Source organism: Rhinatrema bivittatum, chromosome 1 (genome assembly GCF_901001135.1).
Source record: "Rhinatrema bivittatum chromosome 1, aRhiBiv1.1, whole genome shotgun sequence".
In the NCBI taxonomy this organism is placed as follows: domain Eukaryota; kingdom Metazoa; phylum Chordata; class Amphibia; order Gymnophiona; family Rhinatrematidae; genus Rhinatrema; species Rhinatrema bivittatum.
This window is the reverse complement of record NC_042615.1, coordinates 144,530,811-144,550,941: the sequence shown is the minus strand read 5'-3', so window position 1 is coordinate 144,550,941 and position 20,131 is coordinate 144,530,811. Positions and strand designations below refer to the sequence as shown.

The 20,131-nt window shown below is 42.4% G+C and overlaps 1 protein-coding gene across 11 annotated transcripts in view; it reads right to left on the bottom strand.

The window, feature by feature from the left end:
* FRYL (FRY like transcription coactivator) overlaps window positions 1-20,131 on the bottom strand; it is a 978,233-nt gene that overhangs the window by 240,765 nt on the left and 717,337 nt on the right. For all 11 annotated transcript variants that reach the window (XM_029588005.1, XM_029588013.1, XM_029587996.1 and 8 more), the window contains 4 exons: window positions 13,983-14,242; window positions 11,949-12,089; window positions 2,996-3,164; window positions 1,328-1,412 (listed from right to left, as the gene is read on the bottom strand). In XM_029588005.1, the coding sequence (XP_029443865.1) occupies window positions 1,328-1,412; window positions 2,996-3,164; window positions 11,949-12,089; window positions 13,983-14,242 (655 nt within the window). The remainder of the gene's footprint in view (window positions 1-1,327; window positions 1,413-2,995; window positions 3,165-11,948; window positions 12,090-13,982; window positions 14,243-20,131) is intronic.

Here is a 20,131-nt window from a genome sequence, read left to right as displayed (position 1 = left end):
GTCAATGCATATGTGCGGTTGGACAGAGCGTCTCCTGCAAACTGTTAACCAATCTTCTGATTATATTTTACAGAGCAATGAGTGCAACGAATAGCATGGATTGTTGGTCACTCGTACATTCGCTGGGCGGCCAAGCGAGCGATCGGGCGACCTTATGGACAGCACCTGGGACTGGCAACGCAAGGGTGGGTCGTTGCATGGACAGGAAAGCCCGGCATGCGGTGGGATCAGTTATTGCCCTTGTTACGGCGCCTGACAGATTCCAGGGCGGCTCCAGATGTAATGATCATACACCTGGGGGGCAATGACTTGAGTACGATAACATGCAAGGGTCTGATCAACAAGGTACAAAACGATCTAAATATCATAGCGGCGTTGTATCCAGAGACAACCGTGGTATGGTCAGAGATCATACCAAGGCCCAAGTGGAAAGACTCCAAATTATGGAATAGAGGCAGAAAGAAAATCAACAGACAAATGGAGTTGTGGACACAAAAACGAGGGATACAGCAGATCAGACACAAATGGGCGGAGGACAGGTGCCCGGGATTATTCAGAGAGGATGGCGTGCATTTGTCTGATATTGGATATGATATATTTAATAATGCATTGCAGGATGCCATAGAAGCAGGGTATGCAAGCAGGGTACAGGCCGCAGCTAATTAGTTGAGTGGGGGACACGAGGCAAGGGTACCCCTACCTCGTGTTATGGCGGTTACGCGGGCCGGGGGATATATTGAAAGTGGTGCCGGCGGCATCACCGGACGGCGTGGGAGCCGGTCTGCGCAGAGGGAGGCGCAAAGGCGGGGCGCCGAATGCGCCAATGGCGGGACCCCCGCCTGGGAGCGGGGACTCGGCGGGGGCCCATGGCTAAAGGACGCCTGGCTTGGTCACGGACAGCATACCGGCTCGGGTGGCCCCAAGGAAGTTTATGAATATGTTAATAGAAATAAAGCTGCGGCCTTTTGATACCAATAACTGTCAAGTGACCACACTGAAACAGAGTCAGAATTGTAACAAGAGGGAGGGAAAAGGTACGGGGGGGGGGGGGGGGGGAGTGGCACGAAAAGGACGCCAGCACAGGGAGCAAGTGGTGGCTGCCAGCGTTACAGCCTGCCTGTCACTGGATTTGCAGCAGTTTGGCATCACAAGGAGTTCAAAAGCAGATAATCTAGAATATGTTCAGTGCTATTAAATCATCGTGATGTTGATAATTGTTTCTTATAACATTTTCCTGGACTTTTTCTTGTGTATAGTTTAGTGCATTGGAAGCAGAGTTATTTTTTCTTGCCTTTGTTTTATATTACAGTGCTATTAAATTACTTACTTATCTTCATTACTGTCTTTCAGATGTTTACTGTCAGGATTGCCATCTGTGGGTGCTATCATTGTATTGCTACTAGAAGAGGTACCTATAAATTTAAATATATATTTAGTAAAAATAGAAAAATCTTTATTATATAACTTTGTATTCCGACCAGCTACAAATCTTGGATAACAAAATTAGAATCTTGTTAAAAAAAACAAAAAACACAAAACCCCTAAATAGTTGTATTTTAGTAAAACAATGCACAACATTATTAAAGCAGGTTGTAAGGTAGTGTATAGGTTGTAAGTACTGTAAAGCACCTTCTCACATTCATCAGCAGTAAGGGTTTTTTTTCCCCTTCAGTTTACAATTTGAGGATATTTTATATGATACATCACAAACAGGAATCAATTTATAATGTACATGAGATTTTGAGTACACAAAAGATCTCTTCAAGTGTCTAAGCAATGGGAATAAAATGCTTTACTAGCAGACAATCATTAGCTAAAATTTTATTTCTCAGGAGTAAGAAAAAAGCAGAGTTGCTTACCTGTAACAGGTGTTCTCCCAGGACAGCAGGATGTTAATCCTCACATATGGGTATCATCGAATGGAGCCCTATCACGGAACATTTTTGTCAAAGTTTCTAGAACTTTGACTGGCACACTGAGCATGCCCTGCATGCCACTAACCCTGCATCCAGCAGGGGTCCCCCTTCAGTCTCGTTTGTAGCAAAAGTACGAGTGAAAAATAAAATAATAAAACATTAGCGAACCCAACTCCATGGGGTGGTGGGTGGGTTTCGTGAGGACTAACATCCTGCTATCCTGGGAGAATACCTGTTACAGGTAAGCAACTCTGCTTTCTCCCAGGACAAGCAGGATGGTAGTCCTCACACATGGGCGAATAGCGAGCTACAGGATGCCCGATTAGAGGCAATCAAGCAGCACCCAACATTATTATGTGGAATAATTTTTGTCCTTCCTCTGTTCGGCATGTTGAGAAGGGGAAGTTCTCTTCCTTTTTCTAGAAGGCTCTGACTTCTTGGGTTCTTGTCTTTTGTACCTGAACTTTCCTTTTCTAAGGGATAAGATAGCTCATATTTTAATTTCATAGATCGAAAACAACAGCGTGTAGGGACATTTTACTGCATGCTACACACTAAGCAGATTTGTGCTTTGGACTAAGAAACCTCAATCACAGGTGATGGAGGTCTTTATTCACCACTTTATGATGGCACTGGATACAAAACAAAGTGTTTTTACCCATTCTTGGTGATTTTTCATAAATAGCAAGGAAACTTTGAAGAAATAACTCTCTCTTTTTTGGAGGAAAAAATGAACATGATGAGCAACAAATAACATGCAGTAAACTAACAACCCAAAGAATCTGCGGGGACAGCAGGACGGGAACTGAAAACTCTGATTGACACTAAAACAAAGAACAAAACAGAGGAGATTTTCATGGTGGTAGCAGCTCGCAATACTTGCATATGCTCAAAAGGTTTATTTATTCTTTTGAGCTCAGAAAGAGCATGCTCCACTGTCGGTGTAGCTGTTTTGTTGCTGCTTGTCTACGGAGAAATAAAATTATAAATATAAAATATGCATTTTGCAGGGTTTTGTTTTTTTTAAACAGTCTTAAGAATCTGTGAATACACAATAACAAAATAACATGAGCTCTTACCTGAGGTGACTGTAGGGATTTTGTAACTGGAAGTGATGCGATAATAAGGTGGATTGTCCATGTGCGTGACTCCAGAGCTGACTGGATCTGTAAGCTGTAGCTCACTAATCAATTCTTCTAATAGTTGCATTGTTTTATCTCTTCCCAAGTAGACAACTATCTTCTTTACCTGTCATTAGAAACTACACAATGAACTCATCAAGTCCTATACATAGAATAAAACTATTGGACTGTTAGTCTATTTAGTGTAGTCCAGGCAGAGTCAAAAAAAGGAATGGTCAAGAGATAATATAAAAGACTTCTAGAAGTGGATGAGGTAACAAGTATTGGCAGGGAAATGACAATTTTAATTTTGAATATGTGCTGCATGAGAAAATTCAAATTCATCTATGAGGTGATAGATGACAGATAGAACAGAAAGATGAGGAAGTAAAGGAAAGGTGCAGTAAGATGTCACCTGCAAAGCAATGGTATGAACACCCAGAGGAAGAAATGAGAGAACTGAGACCATGAAGACAGAGAAAATAATGGGACCAACAGTGAGTAAAAAACAAAAACAAAAAAAAAACAAACTGAGCTTTGAAGGAATGATCAGCATGCTGAAAGTAAAACCTATACAGATTCAGATCAGAAACACTAAGGGGGTGGAAAGTGTTTGCTGAGAGAGCAGTATCATCTATGATTTCAAATGCAGCAGACAAGTTGAGAGGAATACAGCTAAAACTAGGGATAAACCAACAAGTCCAGAATTCAAAAGGTGATTAAACAAGTGAAGCAGGACAGATTCAGTAGAAAAGAAATGGCAAAAGGCAGACTGAAAGAGGTCAAGAGCAGAGAAGGATGACAAGGTTCAAGAGATAATGATGAACCTCTTGTTCTAGGGCTTTGGAAAGAAAGGAACAAAGAAACCTGACAGTAGATAAAGAATGCAGTTCTTTTATCATAATTTTTTTAATAGAAAAGTTTACAACAAATATATTCCTGTATCTCATTTCCCTGTGGCTAAAGATACAGAAAAATAAATTCCATACTATAGTTCTAACAAAAGCTACTTTTTACTGTTAGCAATGTCATAAGGAAATGAAAGGATCCAGGGATTTACTGGAACATTACATATATTAAAGAGAACACAAAAGAACAATAATAAAGGAGGGATTATCAGCTTATTACCCTTTTTCTTCACTTGAACTACTTACATAAACAGCCTTCAGAGTAGCTCAATAATAATACCTTCGGGCTGGTTTAAGTGCACAGTCCCTAGGACAGCTGCTACTGAGGCCAGGCAAAATGGGGTGGGAGCAGTGTGACTGAAAAAATGGGAAAACTCAAGTAGCTGCAAATTATAGCCCACAGCGCAGGCTGCCTTAGCTTTGGAATTCAGTCATAAAGGGCAGTGAGTGGAGTTTGGGAACGGTTCTCAATGAGTTGGAAAAAAGAAGCTAACAAGCAAAAAATAAAATATAGCAGATCAGCAGAGGGGATTGGAATGAACAGAAAATCAATCAGTGAAATAAGCAAGAGCAAGTCCATGATGGATTTTGAATATAAGCCAGAAAGTTATGAACTGGACTCAAGACAGGGAGGCAACAGAGGTCACAGCATTTTAGAGGTTGATATTCAAAGCATTAGTCCGGCTAACTTTTAAAATTATTTATACTTTTTATATACCGTTGTTCCAGAGGCAGATCACAACGGTTTACAAATATAACACTGAATTACATTGTAAATAGGCAATAATAATTTCAAACAACATTAATATAAATGTGAGAACACTAGATATAAAAGTTATAAAAAAGTTAGTAATTACTTCAATAAAGGATTAGTAATTCCAATGAATTATTCAAACAGAAGATGTAAGAATTTGTAAAAGTAATAGGAAATTAAGAGTATGATTAATCAGACAAATGCGGTATTTAAAAATTTCTCAGCCATTCACTGGCTAAATTTTAGCAGGATAAGTCATTACCTGGCTAACATTTAGCCAGATCAAGTAAGGCAGCATGGAGGGGGGCGGGCATGATTACAATTTATCCAGTTAGCATTGATAGTCAGCAATAGCAAGACAAAGTTATCTGGTTAACTAGTATCAGAATTTAAGAAAGCATGGGACAAGCAGAGAATCTTTGAGGGAGGAGAAGTTACTACAAAGCTGAAAGGGAGATGTGAATGGGCAGACTGGATGGGCCTTTTGGTCTTTATGCTTCATTATGTTCTATGTTTCTAATTCTGGGCAGACAAGTTGCTGTCCTAAAGCGATTTGGATGACTTAAAAAAAAAAACAAAAACAGTGGGCCAGGTTCCCAATATCCCTCCAAGATAAAATAAAATGTAGCAGGCTTTGCACCTGTGACCCCTTCTCCCATATCAAAAAACTTCTTGTGCTAAATCACTGAAAAGGAAACAGCAAATTCTTATACAGTATTGAGTTCTGCATGGGGATTGACTGCTTCACCTCGAAGTGAAGTGAAGTGAATAAAAGAATACAGAGTATTGGTATCTGTCAGAGCTATGGGCACATATTCAGAAATGGGCAAATTTTAAATCACCCAAGCGCGTAAAATATAGGGATTACGCGTACAGCCGGGACTTGCATGCGCATTTTAGAAGGGTCCCGGCCACGTGCATAACCCCTTGTTACGTGCACAAGAGCCGGGCCGAAGAAAAGGGGCAGGGCTTGAGGCATTGGTACAGTGGCCATTTGCTGCTGTGCCAGGGAAGCACGCGCCGGAAACTTGCTACTGCTCCTTTGGAGGAGCAACAGGTAAAATTAAAAAAAAACAAAAAAAAACAGGGGTAGATAGGATAGGGATAGGAGGAGGGAAGGAGAGGGGGGAAAGGGGAAGGAGGTTAGGGTAGGAGGTAGGGAAGTTCCCTCCTAGTCCGCTCCTTAATTGGGGAAGGCCGCGCTGCATCGCTGCACGAAAACTGCAGTATTCCACCTCCCCTTGTGCGCGCCGCCCCGAATTTTATAACATGCGCCCGCTGGCATGCACAAAATCGTGCGCACATGGACGCGCGCGCATATGTTTAAATATCTACCCCTAAGCTGGTAAGTGCTGGTTAAAATTAGCTGAATAACTTGTCATGGAAATTCTATGGGATAACATATACCAACATAACTTTTAAACCTAACAGCCTATATATGAATATAACTGGTTATTTATTTATTTATTTAGAAACTTTTATATACCGGTATTTGTGGGGACATCATACCGGTTCACATAATAACTGCAAGGTTGGAAAGTACATTTCAACAGGGAGAGTAACTGGGCGCGGGGATAACCAATAGGCAGAATGAAGGATAGAAAACAAGAAGGTCATAACGAGAGAATAACAATTAACAATTTACAATTTACATTGAATGTCTCCTTAATATAAGGAGAGGGCGGTCACCTGGAGGGGGGGGGGGTGGGCTACGGAGGGGGAGGGAAAGCTATTCTGTGTAGGCATGGTTGAACAGAAGTGTTTTTAGTTTCTTTTTGAATTTGATTGCACAGGGTTCAAGGCGCATGTGGACAGGTAGGGAGTTCCAGAGGGCTGGACCGGCAATAGAGATGGCACGGTCGCGGGTGGAGGAGAGATGAGCTGTTTTCAAGGATTGAACATGTAGGGTGCCTTTGTTGGTGGATCTGGTGGCTCGGGTGGATAAGGAGGCGGTGAATGGGAGGTCGAGCCAGTTTGAGTTGTGGGTGTGGATGGACGTGTATTATGGTCAAAGTTTTGTAGTGTATGCGGGACAGGATGGGGAGCCAATGTAAGTCCTTAAGGATGGGGGTAATATGGTCGTGTTTGCGTGTGTTCGTGATGAGTCTTGCAGTAGCATTTTGCAATAGTTGGAGGGGTTTTATCGAAGATAGGGGGAGCCCTAAGAGGAGGGCATTACAGTAATCAAGTTTGGAGGTGAGGGTGGCTTGAATCACTGTACGGAGGTCATGGGTGTAGAGCAGGGGTCTGAGTTTCTTTAGAACATTGAGTTTGAAGAAACCGGCTTTGAGGATGGAATTGATGTGAGGTTTCATACTGAGATTGGGATCGAGGAGGATCCAGGCACCTGTACCTGGACAATTTTACCTTAACAGGCTATATTCAAAATATAGCCTAAGTAGCAAAAATAAATAAATAAATAAATAAATAAATAAAATTTAAAAGAAAAACCCCAAATCCTTCTGGGCCAGCAGGCCCGATCCCCATTCTCCAAAATCGCTAACAATATAGGACATAGCACCCGCCCCCCCCCCCTAAAAGAATTACACAAAACTGTGGACCATAGTTCATATCCCAGATAGCTTTAGGACTGCTCTTAGGCACAAGCAGATGGATACCTTATCCGGCTTCAGTGCCTTGCAAAAATCTTCATATTATATATTTATTCACATTTTGTCATCTAAAAAATACAAATCATAATGCATTAAAGTAAGAGTTTGTTTCACTGATCTCTATAATTTACAATTTCATCGTGAAAGAACAATTACAATCTTGACTGCATAAGACTTCAGAAATCTTATTTACAGTAATTTATAGTACACCTTATTACCAAATTTTGTTCATAGTGCCTTTAATCCATACGTAGTGGAAGTCCCTTTAGCAGCAAAAACAGCTATGAGTTATTTAGAATATGTTTACCAACTTTGCACAGTGGGAATATGCAATTTTTGCTATTTTTCTTGGCAAAAGAGTTCAAGCTCTTTCAAGCTGACTGCAATCCAAGTCTTACAACCAATTTTCTATTGGATTTTGGTTTGGGTATTGACTAGGCCACTTGAGGACATTCATGCTCTTTTTACTCCGCCACTCAATTGTTGCTTTTCCAGTGCACTTAGGATCATTGCCTTGATGAAAGGTGAATGTTGTCTCCAGTCCCAGATCTATGGCAGACTGGAACAGGTTCTCCTCAGGATCTGCCAGTATTTTGCACCATTCATCCTTCCCTCAGTCTTCACAAGCCCCCTGTTCCTCATAACATAATGCTGCCACTACCTTGCTTTACTGCAGGGATGGTGTTAGCAGGGTTATGTGCAGTGTTTGTTTTGTCACACATATACGGCTTAGTATAGACACTAAAAAGTTCCACTTTGGTTTTATCAGACTCCAAAACCTTTTCCCACATATGCACAGTATCCCCTAAAGCGCTATCTATCAAAGGGACACGTGCATACATGGACGCACCGATTTTATAATGCGCACGTGTTATAAAATCAGCTACCCGTACGTACATGCGCACACAATGTTATATTGATGTGTGCATGTGCATGCCATCTCGAACGTGTAAGGGGGGATTTTAGTAGATGCGCATGGCAACGCATTAGGACTATTTCCCGGTTCGCCCCAGTAAAAGAGAGGCCTTCCTAAACCCTCTAACTAGCCTGCCTTTTACTCTACTAACCCCGATCTTTAAAACCCTGCTGACCACCCTTTTTTTTTTTAAATTTACCTATTTAAACGCAGTCCATAGCAGAAGCAAGTTATGCAGTTGTTGGATCCCGGCGTAACTGACTGTATGGTGCAGTCCTAAGCCTGTCCACGCCTCGCTCCTTTTTTGGCAAAACCTTTTTATCCACATTCCGGGAGATATGCATGTGGCCGTGGGCCTTATAAAATCCGCGCAGCCTGCGTTTGTCCGAGTCATGCGCAGGCCTTTTAAAATCTACCTCTAAGTGTTTCTTTACAAACACTATGGAGCACATCATAAGGCTTTTTTTTCATGGTGAGACCGCACCTTGAATTCTGTGTACAATTCTGGTTGCTGCATCTCAAAAAAGATATAGTTGCGATTGAGAAGGTACAGAGAAGGGCAACCAAAATGATAAAGGGGATGGAACAGCTCCCCTTTGAGGAAAGGCTGAAGAGGTTAGGGCTATTCAGCTTGGAGAAGAGACGGCTGAGGGGGATATGATAGAGGTCTTTAAGATCATGAGAGGTCTTGAATGAGTAGATGTGAATCGGTTATTTACACTTTCGAATAATAGAAGGACTAGGGGGCATTCCATGAAGTTAGCAAGTAACACCTTTAAGACTAATCGGAGAAAATTCTTTTTCACTCAACGCTCAATAAAGCTCTGGAATTTGTTGCCAGAGGATGTGGTTAGTGCAGTTAGTGTTGCTGGGTTCAAAAAAGGTTTGGATAAGTTCTTGGAGGAGAAGTCCATTAACGACTATTAATCAAGTTTACTTAGGGAATAGCCACTGCTATTAACTGCATCAGTAGCATGGGATCTTCTTAGTGTTTGGGTAATTGCCAGGTTCTTGTGGCCTGGTTTGGCCTCTGTTAGAAACAGGATGCTGAGCTTGATGGACACTTGGTCTGACCCAGCATGGCAATTTCTTATGTTCAGCAATGGCTTTTTCCTTGCCACCCTCCCATAAAGGCTAGGTTTATGGAGTAATCTTGAAATTATTGAATAGTCAACATTTTCTCCAGTTTCAGCCAGAGGCCTCTGTAGTTCTTTTGAAGTAGTCTTAGATTTCACAGTGACCGTCTGAAGCAGTTTCCTTAAACCATGACTGCTGACTTTGGAGGGATGCCTTAATGTGCCAATGTCTTGGTAATGACAAACTACTTCCATTTTACAATGATGGACCAGACATCGCCCCAAGGGATATTCAAAGGCACTGAAATTTTCTTATAGCCTTCCCCCACCTAAAAAAATTCATTAACTCTACGATGAAAAAAAGTTACTACAAACTACATGTTCTATAAAAAACTAAGACCCCTTCTTCATCTTAATGTTCATCTTAATCTTTATTATGATTACTGTAAACCGTTATGATGGCGAAACCGAATGTCGGTATACAAAACATGTTAAATAAATAAAATAAATAATGACTTCCGTACCGTCCTTCAGGCCATTATATTCTCCAAAATTGATTACTGTAACACCCTTCTTCTAGGCCTTCCCTCAGCTACCATCAAACCCCTCCAAATGTTACAAAATGCTGCTGGAGTCCTCATTAACACTCGCAGAAAGGATCATATCATACCTTTCTTAAGAGACCTCCACTGGCTCCCTATCTCTTTCAGAATTCTCTATAAGAGCCTTGCAATTATTCACAAGACACTCCACAACCAAAACGAACACTGGCTAAACGACTCCCTACACTACCATACCTCGAACAGACCAACCAGATCTGCCTACATTGGAACTTTACACATACCCTCTCCTAAACTCACCCATCTCACCACCACGAGAGAACGAGCGCTCTCTATTGCAGGATCCTCTATCTGGAACTCTATGCCCCCTGACCTTCATCTGGAACCCTGCACACAGAAATAAAAAAAAACAAAAACCTAAAAACCTAGCTCTTCAAACAGGCCTTTACACAACTCTGTGTTAGGAGTTAGCAGTCTGTTAAGAGTTAGCAGTCTGTTATTTAGGAGAGTTGTGGGTGGATCCCTGGACCAGTGGCAGATGACCACGCCCCTGGAGGGGAGATCCCCAGAGGGACTACCGGACAGGTTCAGAATATGGAGACAGACACACACTAGTTCTTTTATTAGACAGTATACTGAACCACCAGAGGTGGCAGTAGTGAGCTGGAATGCCCGGCTGGGCTGTAGTCCCTCAGATACTGGAACAACGATCCCTGGAGGCTGGGCTAGAGAGAAACTGAAATATAGTGAGTAGGCAGGGTATGCAGAGTTCAAGTACCGAACCTGATGGTAACACTCACACAATCACAATGTCTCATAGAAGACCAGGAGCTGGAATCTATAGGCCCTCGAGGAGCGAGTACCTGGTTCCAGACTGTCACCTGAAAAACAAAGGAGAGAGCGAGGCCCCCGAGGAGCGGGTACCCCTGGTAAGTCCGAGGAGGCAGAGTAGCTTAGGTAGAGTAACCCTTGCTAACTCAATCTGTTAGCAAATTCTAAGACCTAATATATCCGTCGCGGGTGACGTCATCTCAAGGGATCGCCCCTGAGGTTCGCGCCATCGCCAGTACTTCAGTCGGGGCCACGCGCGCGCCCCTAGGACTCCAGGAAACATGGCAGGTTGCAGAGTCTAGCTGGTCCGGGGACGCCAGAGGACTTCAGCAGAAGGACGCCGCGGCAACCAATCTTCCCGCGGGTGAAGAGGAGTCGCCAAAGAGGTAAGGAGGGCGGAGAGAGGGTGTCGGGTATCGATGGACACAACACTCTGCCTCCACCCCTCCACCGTCCTTTCCCTTGTATCTCATACAATCCTCCTGTACAAATCCTTTTAACTGCTCATTACACCCTGTTTGCTTGTATTTTCTTTTTCCCCCCCCTCTTGCTTTTTCAATCCAAGTTTAATTAATAACTCTGTTGAATTTTGTAAACCCCCTTGATGGACTCGAGATGTTTTTTCCTTTTTCCCTTGCATGTTTAATGTTTTTTACTACTTGTTCCATGTAATAGTTTTATGTTATTTTTGCTACCTGTTCCATGTAAACCAATGTGATGTGCAAACAAACGTCGGTATAAAAAAGCTTCCAATAAATAAATAATGTTATTTTTTCTTTCATTAGTTCCTTGTTCAGCATGTTTCAAACTTTGCTTCAAAATTTACTCCATAAAACTCTATTCTTTAACCAGAAACATTCAAATCAGCTGAACTAGTGTGAATGGACACATGTGAGCTTTATTTAACTTGTTATGGGCATTGTTAAGGCAATTTATTGAATTGGAGCCAATTTGGGTTTACTGCTAAAAAGGAGGTAAAGACATACAATCAAGAATTTTTTTTAATTTCTAATTACTTTGGAATATTTCTATAATTGGGTTTTTTTTATGATGAAAGCATAGAGTATGTTGTGCAGAACAGTGACACAAACTCCAACTTTATTGCATTTTGATTTGTAGTTTTTAGTCAAGAGAATGTGAAAACTTGCAAAGCACTATGTAACTCTGAATATCTGAATGTCTTAGGCATATGGTATAAATAAAACATTAAAACAAAGGGTTTCTGTGAAGAAAAAGTTACTATTACATACTCACATAAGGCAAGAGGGTGGGTTCACTATTCACTCCACAAATGCTGATCAAAAAGTGCAAAATTATTTTCAAATTCTTTGGCCAGCTATCTGCAAGTGTAGTCCAGACATTCTCAATTTCTGACCATGCCAACTCATCCCCATACTAGAAAATATAAGTATCAATCAGTGTACTGACATTTAAATGCATGCAACAAAAACAAATAACTTTATCAAGATAATTTTATTCCAGATCAACCGAATATTCTTAAATCACCACATAAATTTTAGAAGCTGCTGCACTATTATTGTTATTATAATTAGGCTTCTATTCTTAAATGTATATAATTGTAAATTTAGGTGTTTTATTTTCCAGCTAATTAAGGGTTGTTTGAAAATATAAAAAACCCTGTATTTAGTGGTGTTTTCATGGTACATGTTTTGCTGGGTATCTTTTCCAGTTGAGCTAAATACATTTGTGTAGCTGATGAGTCAGCACAGAACAGATACAAAGATAGAGTGAAGGACACTGGCACACAAGGGAGGGGTGAGAGAATACTAGGAAAAGTGGTATTTTTCCAGTATTTATCTAACACTCGCTTATTTTATTTACATATTTTGTTTGCAACAGGGGTATTTTATAGGTGAAAATCTAAAATCAGAAGCCTTACCTATAATTATTAACGGATGTATCCAATTTTGTTCATCCCCTCAAGATATTTCAAGAGTGTACAAACTACAGGCCAGTAAATAAGCTTGGGGATAACTAGCTGATGTGGCTGTTACTACCCTTAACCAACTCATGCAACTCCAACATTGTTCTCTCCTTCAATGGCAAGAGGTAACGGGGAATTGGATTCAGACCAAGGGTCCTGACCTTTAACTGCTAAGTATGGGGGTAACCTGCATGGCGCAGCAAATATTACCATATGCTTGCTGTTAGACTAGATGGACCATTTGGTCCTTTTCTGCCGTCATTTCTACATTTCTTATCTCCCTATTTATCAGGCCATACAGGCAGCATCATGAAATCTGGGTATTAAACAGATTCTCATCTTATAGGCTAACCTAGACTTTACTATTAATATACTTTTCAAAAAATATCCAAAGATTCAGCTTTGTTCAAGGGAAGATTTCCACTTCTGCATAAGCGAGTTAGAGACTTACATTTTCTGGTTTTTTTTGTCCTGGAAATTTATCAGTGTTTATTTATAATGAAAAAAAACAGGCGACATTGGTGGGAAAAAATGATGCATAATTTTTCTGGGTAAATATTTTTGTTCTTGTTGCAATAAACACTGAATTTCTGGAAGAAAAACTAAAAACTGAAAACGAAGATCCCTAAGAATAGTAATTAATGCTGTTTCCTATGATAGAAATGCATTTTATTTTATTTTTTTTTGCATACTGGAGTTATCAACCTAGTGCTGGTTTTCCACTCAGCATTTGCTATATGTTTTATAACTGCAGTAACAAATTTTCATAAAAACTTTCTTAAACCTCAAAAAACTTTACAAAAAGCCTAATTTGTCAAATTGTCTTGTATAATATAAATTCAATACTTCTCTTTTTGGGTGAGGGAAGATTTTTAATTAGAAGTAATATGCTAAGTTGAAAATTCATTTCTAATTATTTAAATTTATCCTTTGCTTATGTTGCTGTTAAAAAGATAACTAATGTAGTGATTCCTTTTTTCAATTTATCATAATTTTACAGCATCGGACAACTTTATGAAAATATGAACTTAAGCAGAAAAACAAAATTACGCCATATTTGCTAGCATGATAGGCTTAATATTTAATTGTGATTAAACTGTATCAAAATCATGACAAAAGCTCTACTCAGAACTTATTTTTGTTAAGAGATAAAATAATACATAAAAGTAGCAGCTACAAGGACTTCAGAGGTCTCTCGTTTTTCTTCTACTAAGTGGTTATAAATGATATCAAAAGCTCCCTTTAGAATTAGCATATTTGTGGATCAAGTAAAGACCATATTTTATTTTGTTAAGTTCATTGCCTGCTGATACCAACAGGAACAAAGCTTATTCTTTTCTTACCTTCGCTGTCATGAACATTAGATTGTTCAGAACCATAGCAGTGGCTTGAGGAGAACCCCAGCCTTCACCTTTCAACCAGCGCCTACTATTCACCATCAATTCCCGGTCTTTCAAGGAGTCTTCCTCCTCATCATCATGCCGTCGTACTGTTGGTAAAGGTTTCAAATCTACTAACTCTATGTTATTCATCCAAGGCAGCAAATAGTGCAGCATCACTTGTCTCCCAGCAGGGTGTGCTGTTTGAATTCTTTGGCTCACCTCTGATTCAAAAGAAACACAGACGCCAATGAGCTCTAGTAACATTTTGTCTAAGGGAGAATTCATCATCGATTAAATATTTTTTTATACAGTGGAAAAATATTCTGGTCAATGATTTACTTTGCTGGCTGGGAAGATCAACAGTGCTGCTGACTTAAAACAGTAAGATTCTGGATGACAGTAGATAAAGACAAATTTGGCCCATCAAGTCTGTCCAGTTGAGACACTTCCTTTTTGGCCAGATGAGCATATGAAACCCAACACAAACCCCCACAAACCCCTCCCTTGTCCCATCCATCCTTTTACCCAGTCTCTCAACCTTTTTTCTCTACCATCCATATTTATCCCAAGCATGCCCAAAATCCTCTAAAAAGGCTGCCCTCCACCATTTCCACTGGTAGGTCATTTCAGGCTCTCTCATCTTTAATGCTGAGGCTTACAAGACTAATATTTAATTCAATAATCAGGCCTCTTCCATCCCCACAGATTGAAATTAGTGAGTTTGTTATAAAAAAAAAAAAAATCTGGCCTCCCCATGCTCAAGGTCACAGCAGCATGTAGTATCTGCATGGGTTTAAACGGAGGCAATGTAAACACTTCCACCCAGTCAAGGGCTACCTATTGATCAAGCAATAACACAATATTTAAACAGGCATTAATTGATGGAAATCAATTCCTATTTTTCAGCAGTTTTACTGTTAAATGCTAAAGGGTCCTTATATTAAAAAAAAACAAACCATAGTTAAAGGGAAACAAAGCTGAAAAATGGAACCTAGTTTATGTCAAATAACATACTCAATTTCTTTTAAAGATTTGCAACCATTAAAAAATATGCAAGATATCTATTATTAGATCTACACGTGTTAACATTAATTCTAGCTCTTGAATGAAAACCAAGTAGATGGATTGCAATCATAGCCTAAAAAAAATTAAAATTAAAATTTAAACCCAAATACTTGGCTGTTTTTCTTAACAAAAACTGTATTAGTAGCTAACACTACTGCTGTTTCACATTATTGTACTTCCTTCACACCAAAGGATTCAAAGATGCTTTACAATCACATATTAAGCATATGTGCTTTACATAAGCTACTAACCCACTACAAAAAAACTTTCATCAAATGCTGATAAATGAAAATAAGTGAAATCAGACAAATATTTCTAAGTATGACATCCATAATATATCTGGCTTGGTAGTGCGTCTGTCAGTGCTCGTGCATGTTCCCCAGCCTGCCGATAGATGGCACAGGTGGCTCCCTGGATGCATGCAGCCATGTCACAACACCAGCCTCAAGAGGTACTCCTGGGGAATTCAGCGCTACTGCGGAATGCAGATTTTGCGCAGAATTCCTCCCTCGCCGGAAGACTATTCAAAACCGGAAGGACAGTGGCCATCGCAGGACAGGCAGAAAACAGCAGAGGAGACCCCGGCATGACGCAAATGGAGTGCATCCCGCGGCACATGCTCCGTTCGCGGCGAAGATGAAGGCCCGGTGCGCTGTTCGCGGAGAAAAGGGAAGGCCCCCGTGTGCCGCGATCCGCGTGCCCGGGCCTTCATCTTCGCTGCGGAGTGTGTGACGCGGGATACGCTCCGCGGCATGCCGGGGTCTCCGCTGCTATTTTCTGCTAAAGGCGAAAATGGAAGGCCACCGTGTGCCACGAACAGCGCGCCGGGCCTTCATCTTCACCACGAACAGCACTGGTCCCGCGGCATGCCGGTGAGAGAGAATGTGTGTCGAGGAGTGAGAACCTTCATAGCTGCCTTCTTTAGGGGTTCAAAAGAAGCCACACACATACCTCTCAGGGCCAGGTCAAGATTCCAGGAAGGACTTATTTTCTGCAACGGAAGATGCAAATACTTCGCCCCTGGAGAAACTGCACCACATCCAGTTGTATGGCTAGGGAAATCTCCTTGCGCCTTGCCCCAAAGACAGCCCAAAACTGCTACTTGCACTTTCACCAGTCCTCTTTGCAAAAAGGTTAAAATGTATGCAGCCAATGCCTGAGTAGGTTTCACTCCCTGAATTGTACACCAAGCCTCAAAAACCTTCCAAATCCTTACATAGGCTAAAGAAAGTAGACTGTTTTCTTGCCTGCAATAAGGTGGAAATGACATGCTCCAAATTTCCTTTCCACCTTAAACACTTCCTCTTAAAAGCCAAGCCGTGAGAAAAAGGCGAGCCACCTGATCCGAAAATACTGGATCCTGACAAAGAAACTTCAGTAGATGACTACTAGATTGATCAGGTCCACATACCACAGTTGCCTTGGCCACTCCAGTGCCTCTAGAATCACCTCTCCTGGATGATTTCCTATCCGCCATGGAACTCTTCCCATCAGCAGCCACAGGGGGGAACACGTAAAGAAGAATCTCCCGAGCCAAGGTAGAACCAGGGCATCCACTCCTTCTGCTCCATGTTCCTGTCTGGGACTACAGAAATGAGGTGCCTTGGCATTTAGCTGACACAACATTAAGTCCATGTGGCTAACACCCCATCTGCGACAAATGAGACACATTGCCTCCTCTGACAGCTCCCACTCTCTGGGGTCCAGCCGTTGCCAGCTAAGAAAATCTGCTTGAATGTTTTTCACCCCGGCTATGTGGGATGCCACTAGCAATGCCAGATGCTGTCCAACTCCGTGAAGCAACTCCTGGGCTTCCTGAGCTACCACTCGACTTTTTGTTCCTCCTTGTCGAATGATGTAAGCTACCGTCGACGCTTTGTCAGACAGGATTCGCACCAGTTGACCACGTAACAGAGGCAGAAAGGCATGTAACGCGAAACGTACCGCCCTTGTCTCTGATTGATAGACCACAATGCCTCATCCTTTGACCATGGGCTGACTGATACTGGCACACTGTTCCATATTCGGTGAGACATGCATCAGTGGTAACTATCACCAAATTCGGAACCTCCAAATATACCCAAATCTACCCAACTCAGATGGACCCGACCATGCCACCATAAAAGTCGACCTGGCGCACCCCTCGAGTGGTAGCAGAAGATGAAACTGTTCCGACAACGATTGCATTGGGAAAGAAGAGACCTCTGCAGAGGCCGCATATGTGCCCAAGGGACCAACTGTAAGGTAGATGCCATAGAGCCTAAAACCTGAAGGTAATTCCAGATCCTGGGCACTGTAACCTCTAACAGACCACCAAGTGTGCCTGTAGTTTGCACATGCGATCCCTGGTGAGGAACACCTTCCCTGCCCTGGTATCGAAGCATGCCCCCAAGAAATCCAAAACTTGAGAAGGAGTGAGATGACTCTTTACTAGATTCATCACCCAGCCCAGGGATGTCAACTTCTGCAGAATCTGAGACACTGCCTGCTGGCAAAGGACTTCCAACTTTGCCTGAATGAGCCAGTCATCCAGATACGGGTGCACTAATACGCCCTCCTTCCTGAGGGCCACCGTCACCATCACCTTGGTGAAGCTATGCAGAGCCATGGCCAATCCAAAAGGAAGGGCACAAAACTGAAAATTCCTCCCGAGGATCATGAACCTCAGGAATCATTGCTGATACGGGTGGATTGCTATGTGTAAGTAATACCTCGGTCAAATCCAGTGAAGCCAGCAACTCTCCTTTGCGCACTGCTGCAATGACCGAGCGCAGATTTTCTATTCAAAAATGAGAAATCTTGAGAGCCACAATTATCTTTATTAAATCTAAAATTGGATGGAAGGTCCCTTCCTTTTTAGGTACCATGAAATAAATAGAATATTTTCCTGTTCTCTGTTCCCCTACTGGTAAGGAAACTATGGTCTCCCAACCTCTGCAAATGATCCATGGTCCCTTGGACCATCTGCCTTTTGGGAATGGGATGGAAAGGGAGGACCATAAATAAATCTCTTAGCGGACTAGCAAACTCTAAAGCGTAACCATCTCTTATCACACTCAGGACCCACTGGTCCATCATGATCTTGGCCCATTCTGATAAAAAAAAGCATCAGACGATCCGATAGGTGGGATAGAGGCGTGAATGGACCTCACTTCATTGCGAGGACTTAGCTCCACTAGAGCCCTGGCCATGGCCGTCCCGGTTTGGTTTCCTTTCTCCACAAAAGGAATGGCTCAGGACTGCTGTTTCCGAGTCCCTTGTCTCTGGCCACTCACAGGAGCCCTATTTTGCGTAATCTATTAGCTTGAAATCGGGAACGCATAGGAAAGGACCCCTTTCCCCTTTTGGCTTATCCTCTGGCATTCTATGTCCTTTATTCTCTCCCAGATGCTTTACCAGTTCCTCCAAGTCTTTACCAAATAGAAGTTTTCCCTTGAAAGGTAATACTCTCAACCTAGACTTAGACCAGACATCCACCGACCAAGTCCTTAACCAAAAGAGGTGCTTGGTGGAGACCGCTGACATCATAATTCTTAAAGATGCTCTGCCTGTTTAGCTACAGATGCAGACACTGGCCTTGTAGCCTATACTGTTGGACCCAGTGCAGGCTAGCCCTCTGCATAAAACTGCTGCATACTACAGCCCATATGCTTAATGCAGACACCTCAAAAATCTTTTAGAGATGAACTTCCAATTATGTTCTTATGACTAACTTTTTCACTGATTTTTGAAATGGAAAGGCCTTCGCTGGACCCCTTAAGCCATCTTGTGGAATCTTTATCCCCAGTTCCTTCAGATAATGGGGACTCAGGGGCCACAGTTCTTCTTGATGGAAGAGACGCACCACCTTAGGATCATCCCCTTCCTGCAACAGGGATGGTCAAGCCCCTCATCTGGATCAGCCATGTCAGGAGGATCCGCACCAGGGGAGGTGTCTACCAACAGAACCACATCCTCTGAGTCCTCAGAGTCTCCCCTCTGGCCTATCTGGGCGAACAAAATGACACTCCTAGGATCCTCTGGATCCACATAGAACTCCATCTATGTGAAACCCTCTGACTCTTCCTGGGGTGTGGACCAAGAGACCCCTTGGGTGGAGATTTCTGTCACAGTTTCCTCACCAAATTAGCTTTGTGTATGAGCAGCACAAATTCAGAGGAAAACTCAGGAAAGTCACTAGAATCCTCCCCCAGAAGGTCCTAGTCTTTATCAGAATTAGTCTTCTGCTTCCCAGCAAGGCTCTGCATGGCTGGGGACAATGGCGGTGGGGGGGGGGGGGGGTGATACCCCAACTCCACTGCAGACCCTTATAGCTGCAGCTGCCAAGGCCAAAATGGCCACTGTTCCCATACTAACTGGGAAATGTCCAAGGTCTCCTTAGGCGCTCCTGCTTTGGGCCGCACTACCTGTTGGGTGCTGTCGAAGTCTGTCCCGAACTGCCTTCCCCACCAGAGAGGCATTGGTAGCAGAGGCTGCTCTGCGAGAACCATGTGTGTGAATCGCCGCACAAATGACAGTTACTGCCAGACATCATCCCTCAGCTTTGCAGGCCTCACCGCATGTTTCTTGCAACGAGTCACCATCAGAACACTAACACCTGACCTGGAATCCCTGCCACTGCACAGCCAGCTGCCACTAAACTCTGCTGCTTAGCCATTCGTTTTGCAAAATTAAAGTTTTACTTTTTTTTTTTTTTTTAAACTTTAAACAGGCAAACAAAAAGGCTATTTCCCTGACAACTGTGGCTGAGGAAACTGGCATAGGATCCCAGGAGCCCTCCTTCCTGAGGGAGAGGGCACCACCAGCTATCCACCCCCGGCAACAAATGGACCAAGCCACACAAGGGACCCCAAACCTCCTGCTCGTTCACCTCAATATCAGAAGTGATGGCCCTACCAGGACCTAGCAACTTCCTGGGAGGAATCTTCTCCTTCTCTCCTTTTTTCTTTTTCTTTTATTTAACTAGTTTTCCAGACTGCAGGTTTTGCACCTCTGCCATCTGCTGAAGACAGAGAAATACTGAGGAACTGCAAGTGGCACACTAG